The sequence below is a fragment of the Fukomys damarensis genome, unplaced genomic scaffold (assembly GCF_012274545.1).
Source record: "Fukomys damarensis isolate Sample0158 unplaced genomic scaffold, DMR_v1.0_HiC HiC_scaffold_38, whole genome shotgun sequence".
NCBI classification, from domain to species: Eukaryota; Metazoa; Chordata; class Mammalia; order Rodentia; family Bathyergidae; genus Fukomys; species Fukomys damarensis.
In genome coordinates, this window is record NW_022900950.1 from 16454374 (window position 1) to 16469831 (window position 15458).

The 15458-nt window shown below is 38.5% G+C and overlaps 1 protein-coding gene across 5 annotated transcripts in view; it reads left to right on the forward strand.

Moving 5' to 3' along the window:
- Tnip3 (TNFAIP3 interacting protein 3) overlaps positions 1 to 15458 on the forward strand; it is a 112435-nt gene that overhangs the window by 85399 nt on the left and 11578 nt on the right. For 4 of the 5 annotated variants that reach the window (XM_019205584.1, XM_019205578.1, XM_019205586.1 and 1 more), the window contains one exon: positions 5180 to 6090. The exons of the other annotated variant lie outside the window; for it this stretch is intronic. In XM_019205584.1, coding sequence (XP_019061129.1) covers positions 5180 to 5211 — 32 coding nt within the window. In that variant the 3' untranslated portion in view covers positions 5212 to 6090. Of the gene's footprint in view, positions 1 to 5179; positions 6091 to 15458 lie in introns of those variants that run through there. 5 annotated transcript variants of the gene reach the window in all.

Genomic DNA, 15458 nt, shown 5'->3' on the forward strand with positions numbered 1-15458 from the left:
CATTACTTTATGTTTGGAATCGTTGAGCTCTTTCCTTCTAGTTCTTCATAAAACATATATTAGTTTACCACAAGTTATAATCATCCTCCTGTGTAGAACAGTAGAACTTCCTCTTGCTGTATCTTGGTACCCATTATCCAACTTTCTTCTATGCCCCTTCTCTTGGGGCATAGAAGCTTCTAGTACTTATTCTACTCTCTTCTACTTTGAGATAAACATTTTTGGTTTTAATGGTATTTGTCGTTCTGTGTCTACCTCATTTCAGTTAATATAATGTCCTTCAGTTCCATCCACTTTGTCGCAAATGACAGGATCTCCTTTTTCTTCAGGCTGAACAATATTCCATCATGTATGTAGATCACAATTTCTTTGTCCATTCATCTGTTTAGTGCTAAGGTTGATTCCATATCTTTGCAGTTATGAATAGTGTTGCAATAAACATGGAACGCCAGGTATCTCTTTCATATGTTGATAACATTTCCTTTAGCTATTCTCCTGGAAATGTGCTGCTTAGATCATGTGGCAGTTATGTTAGAAAAGCCGATATTTAAGTGAATATTCATTATTGTGTCATGTCTAGTAAATCATCTAGTTCTGTTTTGGTGATTTGCCTGATTATTCACAAGGTTGCCTTTTGGGCCTCTAATAAATGCATCATATTATAGTTTTGTCTTAGTATCTTTTGTTATGATTATTTCTCTTATGTCCATTAAGTCTAAAATAGCCCTGTTTTCTATCATTGAATGTTTATAGAGAAGTAGCTTTATGCATTTTAAAAATAAGGTGAGTAATGAGTGATTAAATTTCAATAATGCCAATAGGTCCTCTTCTAACATTTCTGGGGCCTGGTAGAAGAATAAACAGAGAGCTTCATGTGATATGTGTAAAGTTTATGAACCAAGCTTAGAAACTCTTCAAGTATAATCTGTCCTTTTATCTTGATAAATATACTAGAGTAAACTTGGAATGCTCAGTTGCAAAGCCAGCTCTTTGCTAGAACATAGTGGCCTAGAGAGACCGGAGCCTGGGCCTCCTGCTGCCCTCTCCCCTTCTTCCCTCCTCCTCACTGTGTGGGCTCTTGAGTGTGGATTTGAGGGCAGTCTAGCTGGCACATCCTAGCTTCCTCTCTTCCCCTTTCACTACCATGCGAACTGCTCCCCTGCACAAACTCGGGCCTCAAGAAAGACCTCTACATGTCCTGGAAACAGGGCCACGGCCATCTGGGCAAGAGACTCATTTGGGTGCCAGAAGCCTGTTCTGGAGGAAGGATGTTTATCCTGTGAGGAGGGGTTTGGCTGGAACAGGACCAGAGCACAGTCCTCCAACGTGTGGGGATCCAGTGGAGAGCTTCTCTCCAAGAAGTATTGTGTACCACACAGAACGGCCTTCTGGTCAGCTAATTCCAATTTTGATCTCAGTAACTGTTGTTACTTTAGGGTGTTTGACAGACACAGTGAAAAGCAACTCTTCTTTAAAAAAAATCAAAGATTTTCAAGAGCTGTTATAGTTATAGTGGTACAGGGCTATAATCTCAGAATTCTAGGCAGCTGAATCATGAGGATCACAATTTCAAGCCTATCCTGGGTAACTTAGCAAGATCCTATCTCAAAATAAAAAAAGACCTGAAAACATAAGTCAGAACAGAAGTTCTAGATTTAATTTTCAAAACCAAAGGAGAAAAATTATTTTAGTATTCTCTTTTTTAATTTGGTACCTGGGATCAAACTCAAGACTGGGCACTTGCAAGGCAGATGTGGTGCCACTGAGCTAAATCCCCAGCCCCAAAGAATGATTTTTAAATGAAAGTTTTTAAGGCATTTGAGACTTGCTTGGCTTTCTCACTAAAAAGAATGAAATAGCCTTTTAATTTTTTATATTTTTTTGTTTTTATTTTTAATTTTTTAGCAACACGTTTGCAGTGCATAATGATTACATTCATTGTAGGGAATTTAGAAATGTGATTTTTACAAAGGGCGTTTTAATCTCATTTCATGTGTTATCAGAATGGGTTATAAAATGATTTCCATGTTTTCAGATCAGTTATAGCAGAGTAGAGTCAGTATAGCCTGCAAACATGTTGTTTGTTTTTTATAATATAAAAAAGCTGTGATTCGTGAATGTATTGCAGGCCAGTCCCTTCTGCACATTCCAAATTTTTCATATGGTGCAGAGTTGAACTTTATATAGTGAGCTTGAGCTCAATTCTTACATATTTGGAAGGACATGAAAGATAGGTGAGATTGTGTTATAAGCAAAAATAATTACTTATTTACCATACTGAAGATCAAAACCCAAATATGGTAATTGGCCTTTACTACTGTCTAATAGTGACAAATTATATTTGAGTACTGATTGACTTTGTAGAACTGCCCTAACATACTGCTAGAAACTAAGTGACATAAGAGAGCAGAAAGTCATTCTTCACAGCTCTGGAGGCAAGAAGTTAAAACTAAAGGTGTTGGCAGGGCCATGTTCCCTCCAAAGACTTCCTAAGGAAATTCCTTCCGAGCCTTTCTCAGCTCCGGTATCTCGAGGTAACCCATGGCTATGGTAGCACAGCTCCAGTTCCCACCTTCATCTTCATGTGATCATCTTCCCTTGGGTCTGTCTCCAAATTTTTCTTTTCTTGTTAGTCCTCCATTCATGTTGGATTATAGCCCACTCTAATTATAGTATGACTTTACCTTAACCTGATTACATCTGCAAAGACCCCACTGTATTGTATTTCAAAACAAGTCATACTCATAGGATCTAGGTTTTCAGGATCCTCGATATAGCTTTTGGGGAAGAGATAATTTAACCTACAACTCTAACAACATGGCAGACCTTATTTTGGGTTCTCTGTGTACATGTAGTGTCATCATTGTTCTTGGTTAGGACATAGACAAATGTAGGCAGTGTGACTTCAAAGCCCACGTCATAACCACTTAGCATTGTGAACTATCTCATGTTATATAAGTAAAATCGAATAGATCAAGTTTCCATGTGGTTTTTTCAAATAAATTCTAATGGTCTTTCTTTAATTAAAACCAATATCTTTATTTTCCAGTTTGTGTCTTTTTATAACTGTTTTTTTATCTCATCACTACAGAAAATTGTAATGTTAGTAAAATGGCTCTATTAATTGGATATTTTCAGCACTTATCTGTAGGAAAAACTGGAGAAACCACTGTAAATAATAAAGACTACCAATAAGATGTAAGAAATAGGAAATGTAACATTATACTCAGTATAATGTTCAATACAAATGGGCCAATTGTTGAGTATTTTTTCTTTTACAAAATATATTTTCATTAGTATTTTACCAGTGTCTAATATAGAAAATTAGAGACAGGTAATAACATGCCTGCTTCAAGATTATGAAAAGAAAATTTTAGGAGAAATGCTTCTTGATCCATAAAATAATGCTATGAAAGTCAGATTATCAGTAAGAGCAGTGACATTGCAAGGGAAAATAAAATAAATTATAAAAGCATATTTATGTATATGTGAATATACACGTAGTCAATACACTCCTATTCAAACATGAATTTGTAAGCAAACATTAAACATCCTAATTAACAACCATATACACACAAAGATGGATAAAAGATATATAGATAGATATATAGATAGATAGATGATAGATAAGAGAGTTAGATTAAAAGATTCACATAATACATCTAGAATAGTCACAACTTTGTCAGGTAATATTATTACATTAATTCTATGGGCAAGAATGCAAGACATGTTAGTACATCCCAACCAGAAAGGATATTTATTTGTCTAAAGGATATTTATTGCTTCCTGTTCCTCCCTAAGCTTCCAAGTGGTAGGAAGAGTATGTGCCACAGAGAGTGAAGGGCTCTCAGGCCTTATGGCTGCTCCCATGCATCTGTATAACCTCCTCTTCTGGTGCCCACTCGGCTTCATTTTCAGCCAGTCCTTGGTGGCAGTCAAGACAGGGATTGCCAAAGTCTCAGGGCCTTGTTCAGTTCATTTCAGCACCACACTGTTAATTTCCACTCTTCTGAGTGTAAAAGCACATGATGGAACACATAATACATCATCAGGTGTAGAATGTGTGAATGGACTTGCCACTAGCTGCCTCTTCTAGCACAGTGGGCACCTGTGATTCCCTGGTGGCCTTTTTTACCCTTGCCATTGTAACCTGGAGCCAAGCCTTAGAACAAGAGAGGCTTCTGCCTTCACTGTATAAGGAACTCTACGAGACCTGTCTTTTGGTTGAAATGTCCATTCTGCCATGAGTTATCTCATGCGCTGTAGTCTCTCTTCATCTAAAAACATGGCAATGATGACCTTGATTCTAACCTCTTTTGCAAAAGGTTAACTTTTGAGTTCGTTTTTCTTTTTCTCGTGTGTGTGTGTGTGTGTGTGTGTGTGTGTGTGTGTGTGTGTGTGGTTGGTAAGGGAGATTGAGGCAAGTTCTAGATCATTGAACTGTATCTCAACCCTAAATATCTTTTTAATTTAATGGTCACAAGTAACTTACTATTTCCCTTTTGGATTCTGTTGTAGTTGTTAACAAAATGTTAGTTTGGCATATTTTAATATGATAAATGCAAGGAGGACAATGTAAAACATATTTATAAGCTATAATAAAAACATTTTCTTGACATTTTTAATTTTTGTAAATTTTTCTTGTTGCATGTAAACCTCTTTTATTTTTGTCTTCCTTGTAATATTCATTTGTGGCAATTTATTCTGATCTACACCTGATTTTTCTTATTAGTCTTCATGATACACTAGCACATCTTAAGAACAGTGATCTTCTCTATGGCTTTAACAATATATCCAGTGACATATTTTAACCTTCACTCTTGTGTTCATTTGGCAAATGATTTTTCTCTGGGGTAAGTGCTGAGCCTAATAGCAAATGAAATGGCTTACTTTCACATAGAAATACCCAAGCCACTGGAATCCTAGCCAGAATGAGAACATTCTTCTTTGGGCATGATGAGAACTAAGCCACAACTGATTTCACAAAATGGCAAGCATATGTCAATGCTTAAAATAATAACTCTCCATTTCCCACCTCTTGATTTCTCCGTGTAAACTTGTGGGAGTTCATGAATAAAATACCTCTTCTTTGGGGCCAGCCTAGAAATTTATGTTAGCCCTAAGCTAGAGAAAAGAAAAGAAATTTTAATTTGAAAATTTTTCCTGCTGTTTTTCATAGATTTCTCCTCAGAAAAGAAAGCCAATCAGTAGAAGCCACAGAGGAGGATGGCGAGCTGAGGGTGCGCTTGGCTGAAGGCCGGCTTCGTATCCCCACTGTGGCTTGTTTCTGCTGCAGCTGCTCACCGTCTGCCCCGTTATGTGTGCCTGGTAGTGCTTCCCCTTGGCGCGGACAGAGGCGTGGACAGACTTCTGACAACTGAGATCCTGACTGAGCCTAAGGAGCCAGTTATTACACAACTAAATACAACTTCTAGTTTCCTCCAAATGGGATTTGGCAGCTTGAAACTGTCTGCAGCTTACTGCTGCTGGATTGTTGAATTTACCAAAATGATTCCATGATGTAAGCAGCTAGGTTTTTGGTGGAGCAATATTATATGTTGTATATATTCCCAAAGGAAAACTGTCTGCCGTTCTGAATTTTTAACATCGCTTTCATTTTCCCCTAGGAGCTCAGTTCTTCAGCCAGTTTGTCTAGATCCTATGTTCATCCTTTTTGGCCTGGATGAAGCTAAAGATAGAATTGAAGAGATGTATATACTGTACCCCCTGAAATCAAATGGGAGATTCAAACTGAATAAAATAGTGAGCTTGAAACTATGCTTTAGATAGATTCATTTAATATGAGGAAAAACTGTGAGCCTATTTCATTTTCAGGTGAAACAGTTTATGAAAGATAAAGTCCTAATGTAAAGGTGATAGCTTTGCTGTGTCCACATATAGTTTAAGAAGTAGTGCAGATCTCTCTATCTATATCTACATAAATATACACACACAGAGAGAAAGACAGAGAGAGAGAGAGAGAGATACATATGTGGGGGGTGGGGGTTTGTGTATACACACATATACATGAGCTTTCTGCTAGGACCAACTTGAGCTCCCCTCTGTGTGGATAAATATGTAATAAAAGTTTGAGATCCAAAGATACCTGTGTTTTTGGAAATGCTTAGATAAAATCAGGAGCATCCACTACATATGCAATGAAATAAAACTACCCAGATACACTAATGAAACCATCTAGTTTGAATTTCCCAAACATATACTGCTTAATTCCAGCTTCAACTATTTTTGTTTTGATTTCTAGATATACTTGAAGCTTTACATAAGTGGAGGGTGAAAGACTGCAGGAAATTAAACATTTTCAGCCCTAGTCATTGCCCACCTGGAACATAATTCCTGTGAAAGAATTATTTTTCTCTTACAGTGATTTCCTAATTCTTTGTTTTTGCTACTATATATCAAAGAGACAAATCATTTTCATGCATTACTTCAGTATGAGTGAATCATAAAAACGGGAGTTAAGTTAGCTGCATGAAGACATTTGACATATTTTAAAGTTTCCATTTCCTCAGATAGTGGAAATGGTGTTGCAATGTCTGTTTCTAGAGGTGAATTAACTTTGCCAACCAAGTTGTGCACACTGGAATAAAGCTGAATATACACAAAACGTAACACTTTGATAAGCCAGTTACAAGTCTGTTCAGCAAAAATTTGAAATATGAAATATGTACCTACTCTGATAATTTCACTTGAGCTCCCTGCAGGGGACGACAAAGGTGGGAAATCTTAAGAACGCAACCTCCATACCCAGAAAACAGATTTTCACAACACTGGCCTAATATTCAGATAATTTGTGACCTGTTCCATAACATGCGCCAGAGGACTCCTCTGCCTCAGCTCATCTTAACTGTCACACCCTCAGCTGTGGCTCTTTCTTCATTGTCACACACAAGTTTGTGTGAGGAATAGCTGGGTACCTTTGAGGATGTCATATGATTTGTGTTGGTTAGGAAGGAAATGTAAAATTAGATATGTTTTAGGTTTTTGGTGATCACAGAGAATTTGATTTTTGACTCAAAGGTACTACCTGAAAAGAAAAATGTATTCACTTGGTTCTGCTTATGATGTAAGTTTGGAAGAAAACCTTCCTTAGATTAGTAGTTTTGGAAGAAAGTTCAACCTCTACTGCTCCTCTTCATTTTGCTTTACATTTTGGACAATATTGTCCTTAACAACAAAATAATATTTTGGACTAAATTGCTAATACTATTGAGCACAGACTAGCTTTCCAATGATTTTTCTTCAGTATCCACACTTTAGGCTGGGGATTTAGCTCAGTGGTTTTGCTGCATGCCTTTCAAGTGCAAGGTTCCGAGTTCAATCCCCGGTACCGAAAAAACAAACAAACAAACAACACTTTAATTATCTCACCAGCAAGAGAGACATAATCATTCCCTGTGACAGATGTTTTCTGTGGGGCACAGAGAGATTCCATAATTTTTCCAGCATCTCTCAGCAAATCTGGCACAGCTAAGACTTAAAACTGTCTACATCAAGGCCACCTAGTTTTCTGGATGCTTTTTAGATTGATTACCTCAGGAAGTTCTACCTGGTTTTATGGTCCTTCATTAAGTTGCATTATAGGAGCATATTTCTTAGGAAAAAGCAATTTACTCAGGAATAATATGAAATAGTGTGTGGAATTTTTAAGTTACCTTCTGGGTTAAGAGAAGTAACTCATTTAGATTACTACATAGGAAAATAAAAATACACACTTAGTGTTAAAGTGCATTAATTCATGCAATTCATGGGCTTCGGTGGTTGATTTCAGGTATTAGCACTTTAATGTAGCTTGGTCACTAGAGGAATCAATTTAAAGGGCATATGATCTTTTAATTACTGCGTTCAATTTTATTACTTATTTATTACTTTATAGGTTAAATACCTATTATTTTATTGCTTAAAAGCCTAATGTCTAGGCAGCATACAATATCTCTGTGCACTCTTGTTGAATGAAGAGATATCTGGAGGGGAGGAGGATAGAATGTTCGCCAGTCCATATTCTCCCCACCTTGAGGGTCCCTTTGACCATTTTTTTTTCTTCTGACATTTTTCTTTCCATCTCCCTAGGGATCCCAGTGGTATAAACCCTAGAGAGATATAAATTCAGTCCGTTGCTGATGTATCCTGTCTCACTATGTTCCTTCTTTCCCTGGCTCAAACTTCCTTTAGTTCTAATTCTGTAGCTCAAAGGAAAAGGAAAAGATTTGCTATAATCTCTATTTTGCAATCATTTTAGATATAATTTCTTTTTTTGTCTAGCTTCTTTCTTGTCTATCTCGTCACCTCTTTCATAGCTATCTCATTAGTCTTTTGCTCCAAGGAGGAAAGCTGTTACGGGGAAGTTACACTCCCTGTCTTTGTGATTCCAAAGAATGACATTTCCGTCATCGCACACCCATACCCACACACTCCCCCTACAAGAGGTGCCACATGCATGCACATGCCTACAATACAGGCGCACTCCATACACTTCCTCACGTTGCGTATGCATACTGCACACACCCCACACACGTGTACATACCACACACGCACTACAAAGACATATCTCGCGTACCATATTTATCACACATATGCACACACTTACGCACATGGCGGGTGTCCTCTGCCTCTGCCTCCCTGATCCTGAGGACAACGCTGCAGATCTCTGCTATCTCCATGGAGAAGAAAACCCAATGTTCCCCGATTTTGTCTCAAATCCTGTGTGTGTAACATGCTGCCAAGAATATTGACAAACATCATTCTAAGCCTCTTACAGGAAGTGTTAATGAGCTGTAGGACCAATTAACATCACCGACATGTAATTGCTCAGCGACATGAGAGAACTTTTGATGTTGGGGAGCATGTGGATCTCACCGCTCGGTGTGTTGCATGCAGAAATGAAAATAATTTCTCTGCTCTTCTTAAACCTTGCTCCCTTGCAATATCAGAAGGAACAACAGGATTTACAAGGGTGCTGATGTGCTGTTTTGATAAAGTAAACCCAACCCTTGGGGCTTCTCCGTGCACTTCACTTATTACTGAGAATTAATTTCCTGGGAGAACCCATCTTATTAACTGATTTTTCTGAGTTGGCTTGTCACTGGCTTTAGTGTGTTCAGATTGACCTGAGACTCCATGTCCACACCTATAAGGGAGCCTCTTCCTTGTGGGCAGCTGCAGGCCGATGACCATCAGGGATCCATAGCACATGCAGAGCAGTCAAGAACAGGGCTCCCTCCCCCTGGAAATGCCTCTGAAGGTGGGAGGCTCAGGTTAGGCCAGAGCAGAAGAAAGTTAAAACAATTCAAAAGAAGAAATCTTTCTCTTGATGCCCCCCCATCTGGTTTATAGAAATGTATAAAGGTAAAGGACTACACAACACCTTCCAGGAACAGCAAGCTCTGACAATGAGAATTGGTAGGGAGAATTGGTGGTAGAAACAAAACCCCAAGCCTGACTGGCTCATGTTGGAGATATTTTAACAGGCACCAGTCTTGGTTAAACTGCTCAATGTCATCTCATGTGTGTCTGTCACTCTCAGAGCTGTATCCTTTGCCCTGACAAAGGAGGCTGAGTGAAGACCTGTGCAAATCTCACAAAGTGGCCCAGGTGAGAGATTTTACACTTCTGAAGGGGTCACAAGAAAAATAAGATGACACTGAAGTCCCCTCTCCTCTTTTGATTGTGTTTGAATTGTACAGGTTCTTCCCCTGTTCCTGAGGAGGACCTAATATCCTCTAGCTTTCTGACATTTGAATTCTTTCCACCAAAACCTATGTTTTTTTTTCCTTTCAAACATTCACTCTTTTTTCAAACCATCCTTATACTCTTTGGTAATGGAAAGTTCAAAAGATAGGATGGACTTTCTCTCAGGATGTGTGGTAACTTATTTGTGTTCTCCAGATTTCTACTTCTTAAACCAGACTTCTCTTCTGACTGGTAATGGAGCTCAGGATGGCCCAAATGAAGCTGATGAAATCTGCCTCCTAGCCTTGCTAGCCCCACTTTGTCCTCTGTGTTATATTTTCATCACAGAATTGCCATTCTTCTAGTCCCTCAAACCAGAAGGCTGCGAGTTAACAGCTCTCTGCCCTCTTCCTTGGCTTCCTCTTCAATCTCCCTTCTCCCAACCCCTAAGCTCCTCTCCACCCCATCGTGACTACTCCCATCTGCCTCTTCTTCCCCTGGTCACTGTAGTCCATACAGCACCGGGCACCCTGCCTTATACGCTCCTCAGAGTGTCTTCCATTGTTCTAGAAGCACTTGGCCTGAGCTTCTGGTTCTGCTGAAAGGACTCAGTTTCACGGATCTCTCAGTGCCACACCAAGAGGTGCTCCACACTGATCTGTCCCTCCATGATACCTGAATTCTTTCCTCAAGCACCCAGGACACAGGACATGTGTGTCCAGTTGAAGCGCTGGAGAGGTCAGTGAGGATGCGATTATAATATGTACCCAAGAAAACAATTATGCAGAAACAAGACTGTAATTGCTTAGGGCTTCTAATAGGAGAGTGTGGTCATATAATTCATGTTGGAAAAAAAATAAATCCTTATTCAGCTGTCATGCACTAATAAGGAAAAGCAAAAGAAAGGAAAAGGAAAATAGAATTCCAGCAATGGATCGGATGGTTTACGCTGCAACTTTTGGCAGCCCAGTATAACCAGCAAAGTGCTTGCAGTAAAGCCAGAAGTTCCCCAACGCATCAGAACCACCACCAGGGGTGAGAGGAAGAATAGTGCTCAGGCTTTTGCCTTCTACCTAATTCAGAGAGAAAGTTTACTTTCATCTGGCTTGTAGATTTAAACTCCAGTCGAGTTCATTTGACAAAAAGAAAGCATTTTTCTAAAATTTAAAAACCGACAGCCTACAGGATAAAGGATAAATTTTTTATCATGGCTTCTGAGACCATTTTCGACTACCATGTTCACCCTAGAGCATTTCACAGGAGAAATGAGGCCTCCTTCCCATCCTAATCGGGAGCTTAAAGCGAGGCCCAAGGCAAGTGCTACTCAATCTCACCAAACCACCAACTGTGCTGGCTTCGTGCACTCAGCCTGCACTGTACTGAAATCATTTCATGAGCTGTTTGGTTTATATGTCTGTTTCCCTTGCTCACCTGCTATACCAGGAGAGCAAGAACTTTCCTTTCTTTCTTTCTCTTTCTCTCTCTTCTTTCTTTTTTCTTTCTTCCTTCCTTCCTTTCTTTTCTTTCCTTTCTTTCTTCTCTTTTTATTTTTATTTTCTTTCTTTTTCTTTCTTCTTGCAGCACAGTAAGTTAATCAAGTAACCTCTGAACTTCAGATGTACCTTGAGTAACTAACTACCTCTGACTTTAGTTGGAGATGTCAGCCCCTCTGGAGTGGCTTGCCATCTGTTTTACCATCTCCCTGTAACCTCCAAATCTCTTATTAACTGGGGTGTAAACTTGGATATAAGAACCAGAGCACTTTAGTGTTTCTACAAGTAATCTGATCCCTGCAATGAGTTTGTTCATGGTTCATCCAGTCTGACCTGTCCTGAAGGTTTCTGACATCACAGGGAAAGATTGTATTCCTAACATTTCACAAAAATCCCCAGTATTTATGTACCCTATGTTCCTACAACTTTATCTCTGCTTTATCTTTATTTTCTTTTCTGTCTCTCCTCCATTTGGTGTCCAGTCCATGACCCTGCACTCAAGTTTCATACTTTTTTCTCCCTGAAGTAGCAACAAAACTGTCCCTTTAATCAGAAACATAGCTGCTTAATGACCATTACTTATTTAGCAAGTATGTCCCTAAATTATTTAATATGTCTTATTCTCTCTGTTACTGAATATTTCAATATTATATATTTTTGCTGATTTGGCAAACATATCTTCAGTGACTAATATGTGTCTGGCATTATTCTGTGTGCCTGAGATACAGTTGTAAATAAAGACCCATGCTCCTGTGACCTAATATTCTAATGAGGAAATAGATAAACAATGAGTGATAAACATAATACATTAGTGCATTTATAAGTATATTATGATGGAATATGATAAGTGCAATGGGGAAAACAAAGTAGGGCCCAAAAATCCAGAGTGTAGGAGATACTGTTACCTTTTAAACAGAGGTGACCAGGACAGACCACATGGAGAAAGTTATATAAGTATACACATATATTTCATATACGTCAGTATTTACAGATATATGCAGCTGTATACATAGATATATGAATACAATCTCAATTGAAATTAAATGCCAATGATATATATGTATATGTCTATTTTGTATCTGGAATACAATCCACTAATATATCTCTCAATATTTTCAAACTGTGATAATTAAAACACAACATCAGTCAAATATTTTGTTTTATCTTCTACAAAGAGCTTATAACAGAACAAAATCACCTCAGAAATAACAATTTTTATGTTTCTTCATTGCTTCTTAGCCTTTTAGTCAAGATCAATCGTATATTTCCTGATTCCTAAAAGCTGTTTCTTTTATAAATTCACAACAGTGAAATAAAAAAGCAATAAAAATCAACCATAATCCCACATCCCACTTCTAAAATAAAACTGCTAATATTTTAGAAAAATCATTTTTGTCCTCTCTGCACTTTGTGTCCTCCTCTGTCACGCCTCTCTTCCTCTTTGCTCCCTTCTCCTTCCTTCCCTCTTTCCTCCCATCTACACAGGTTGAATTTAAAATAAGTATATAAGGGCTGGGGATTTAGCTCAGTGGCACCAAACCTGCCTCATAAGTGCAAGGTTGTGAGTTCAATCCCTGGTACCAGTTAAATGAATTAATAAGTAAATGAAAATAAAATAACTATATAAATGGAGGATCTTTCTAAAATGAGGTTATGCCTCAGTTCTTGCTTTTGGAGGGCTGCATGATGGATGTCCTTTGATGTTCCACTTCCTCAACTCATCAATCACCTCCTACTCTCTCCAGCTTCTGTCTTTCTGTCTACTTCCTTATATTCCTACACCTGCGCAAAATTAAAGCTAGATAAAATGGTGGTGAGCCCAGTTTAGGTGATGATGGTAGAAATATAACTTTTTTACATTTACCTTCTTATTCTAGCAATTCACACCCCAGATCATGGAAATGCCACTCCTAGAAGACTACTGCTGACTTTTACTAGATGCCTCATAATGTTCTTAACAGTCAAATGAATATTTTTTATAAATTATCTGAAATGCACTCAGATGTCATATTTACTAGTACAAAAAGCCTTCAGAAAATTATCGAGAGTAAAGTTATATCATAAACTCAATTATTTCATAACCCTGAGGTCTATAGAAATGATTCTTGTAGGGAACAGGAAAAGAGTACATTACCAGAACACCTGCAGTGAGTCCTGGTCTCCTGTGAGCCACCACAGCACAAGGCAAATTAATGAGTAAAGATAGGAAAAGAGACTTAGAGAAGAGGCTGAGCTTTGGGCCTGATCAATGTTGCTCTGGTCAGCAAAGACCAAGGTTCCCAAGCATGTCACACCTTTATTCTGTACATTGAGAGTAACAGAGGACTCAGAGGGCAGCCATAATCCTAGGACAATGAGAAACTTGTGCTGATGAAGATCCTAGGTTGTTGAGAAATTTAAATTGATTAGAAATTTGTCCCTCCCCAGGTGAAACCTTTCTCTTGCTACTGGGTCCTCAAGGAACCAGAATATCTTCAACCGATATAAACCTGCCCTGGAGTGTCACAGCATCATGGGACCACTAAAGTTTTAGCTGTGACAAGAGGCAAAAATGGAGTTACGTCTTGACATGCCATAGCTGGCCTGTAGGCAGAAAATTAGGCCTAATCATAATTTAATTGTGAGATGATTTTTCTCCAAAATTGTGTAGAATTGCTCCTGACATATTCTTATAGATTTTAAAAGCACAACATTTGGAAATACATGTCTTATCAGTAATTGTCTGCTATTTCAACAAATAGCTTCAAATATCTTTTGAATATTTTTACTTCTAATAGTTGAAATAGCTAAGTAGGAACTAAGATGCATCTTCTGTTGAAATTCATTGACAATTTGATTATCTCTTGGGAAGGAAGGATGCCTTGCATCAAGAATACCCCTGAGGGGTAACCCATTTTGTGGTCCCCCTGCAGTCTCTCTTAGACTTATCTTTCTCTCAATAAGTTTTCATACTCTTATCTTCTGTTGTTCCTAGAATTCATACTTCAATTTTAGAGAACACAAACTCATGCTCTGGATACCTAGCAGGTTGGGGAGTTACACCTATTCCCTCTATAACATTTTGGAGGTCTTCTACCGAGATTACTGGTTGAAGAGTCAAAGGCTACCCAAGATGCCAATGCCTGGTGCCAACTGAGGGGCTTTAAAAAGACACTAAAGAGTATCTCTGACTGCTGATCACAACTACAACCCTCTTCAGCCAGAAGTAGCCAGAATGGTCTTTGTTCTTTGTCCCCTCGCAGTAGCTAGAGGTACTTCTGCAGTGGCGGAATATTGTAGATAGGTAAATTAATTAGATACCTTGTCAGCAGAGAGATAGGGCCAGCCCTCCAGGAGTCAACAGGGAGGACAACTGAGACACATTAAATGAAAGCCAGCATTTTAAAAGAAGAGAAACTACCATACCCACATAGCATGAATAGCAGTGATTGATATTCTAAATAGGTATCAATCACCTGCATGGGGGATCAAGATCTTTCAGGATCCCTGACCCACCCCTTAGGACCAAAAATCTTGCTCATTCTGATACAGGGGAAAGAGATGCATCTCTCAAACCTGCTAGATATCTGAAATGTGAGTCTGTGCTCTCTCAGATCGAATATTTAATTCTAGGAACAATGGACATTAAGAATAGGAAAAAATGTATTGAGAAAAAGAAAGCTTCTGTCTAAGAGAGATAGAAAGGGGACTGAAAGTGGGTTGCCCACTCACCCAACTTCTCAAAGGTGTTTTATGGGAAAGATCCTTGAGGTGAGGTTGGTTCAAGGTAGAACAAAACTACAGTCAATTCATAAGATTACAAGTACAGGCACTTAGGTAATATTGATCCAGGGAGAAATCATAAGGTGGACAAACTGTGAACAGCCAATAAGATTATGACAAGTATAGTCACTTAGGTAATACTGATTAAATGGGGATAAAATGGGGAAACAAGTCACACAGCAAACATAGGAAGAATGAGCAAGTATTTTCAGTGGGAAGGGGTGGGTCAGGGATCTTTCTTGGAAGATCTTGATTCCCCCACAAAGGTGATATTTATTTATTTACTTACTTACTTATTGTACCAGGAGCCAAACTCAGGACCTTGTGCTTGTGAGGCAGGTGAGGTGCCACTGAGCTAATTCCCCATCAGATACTTATTTAGGATATCAATCACTGCTATTCATCATGGGCGTGGTAGTTTTTCTTCTTTTATAATGCTGGATTTCAGTGAATGTGTCTTTTTTTAAAATTTAATTTATTGGTACATTCTAGGTAGACAGTACAGTTACATTCGTT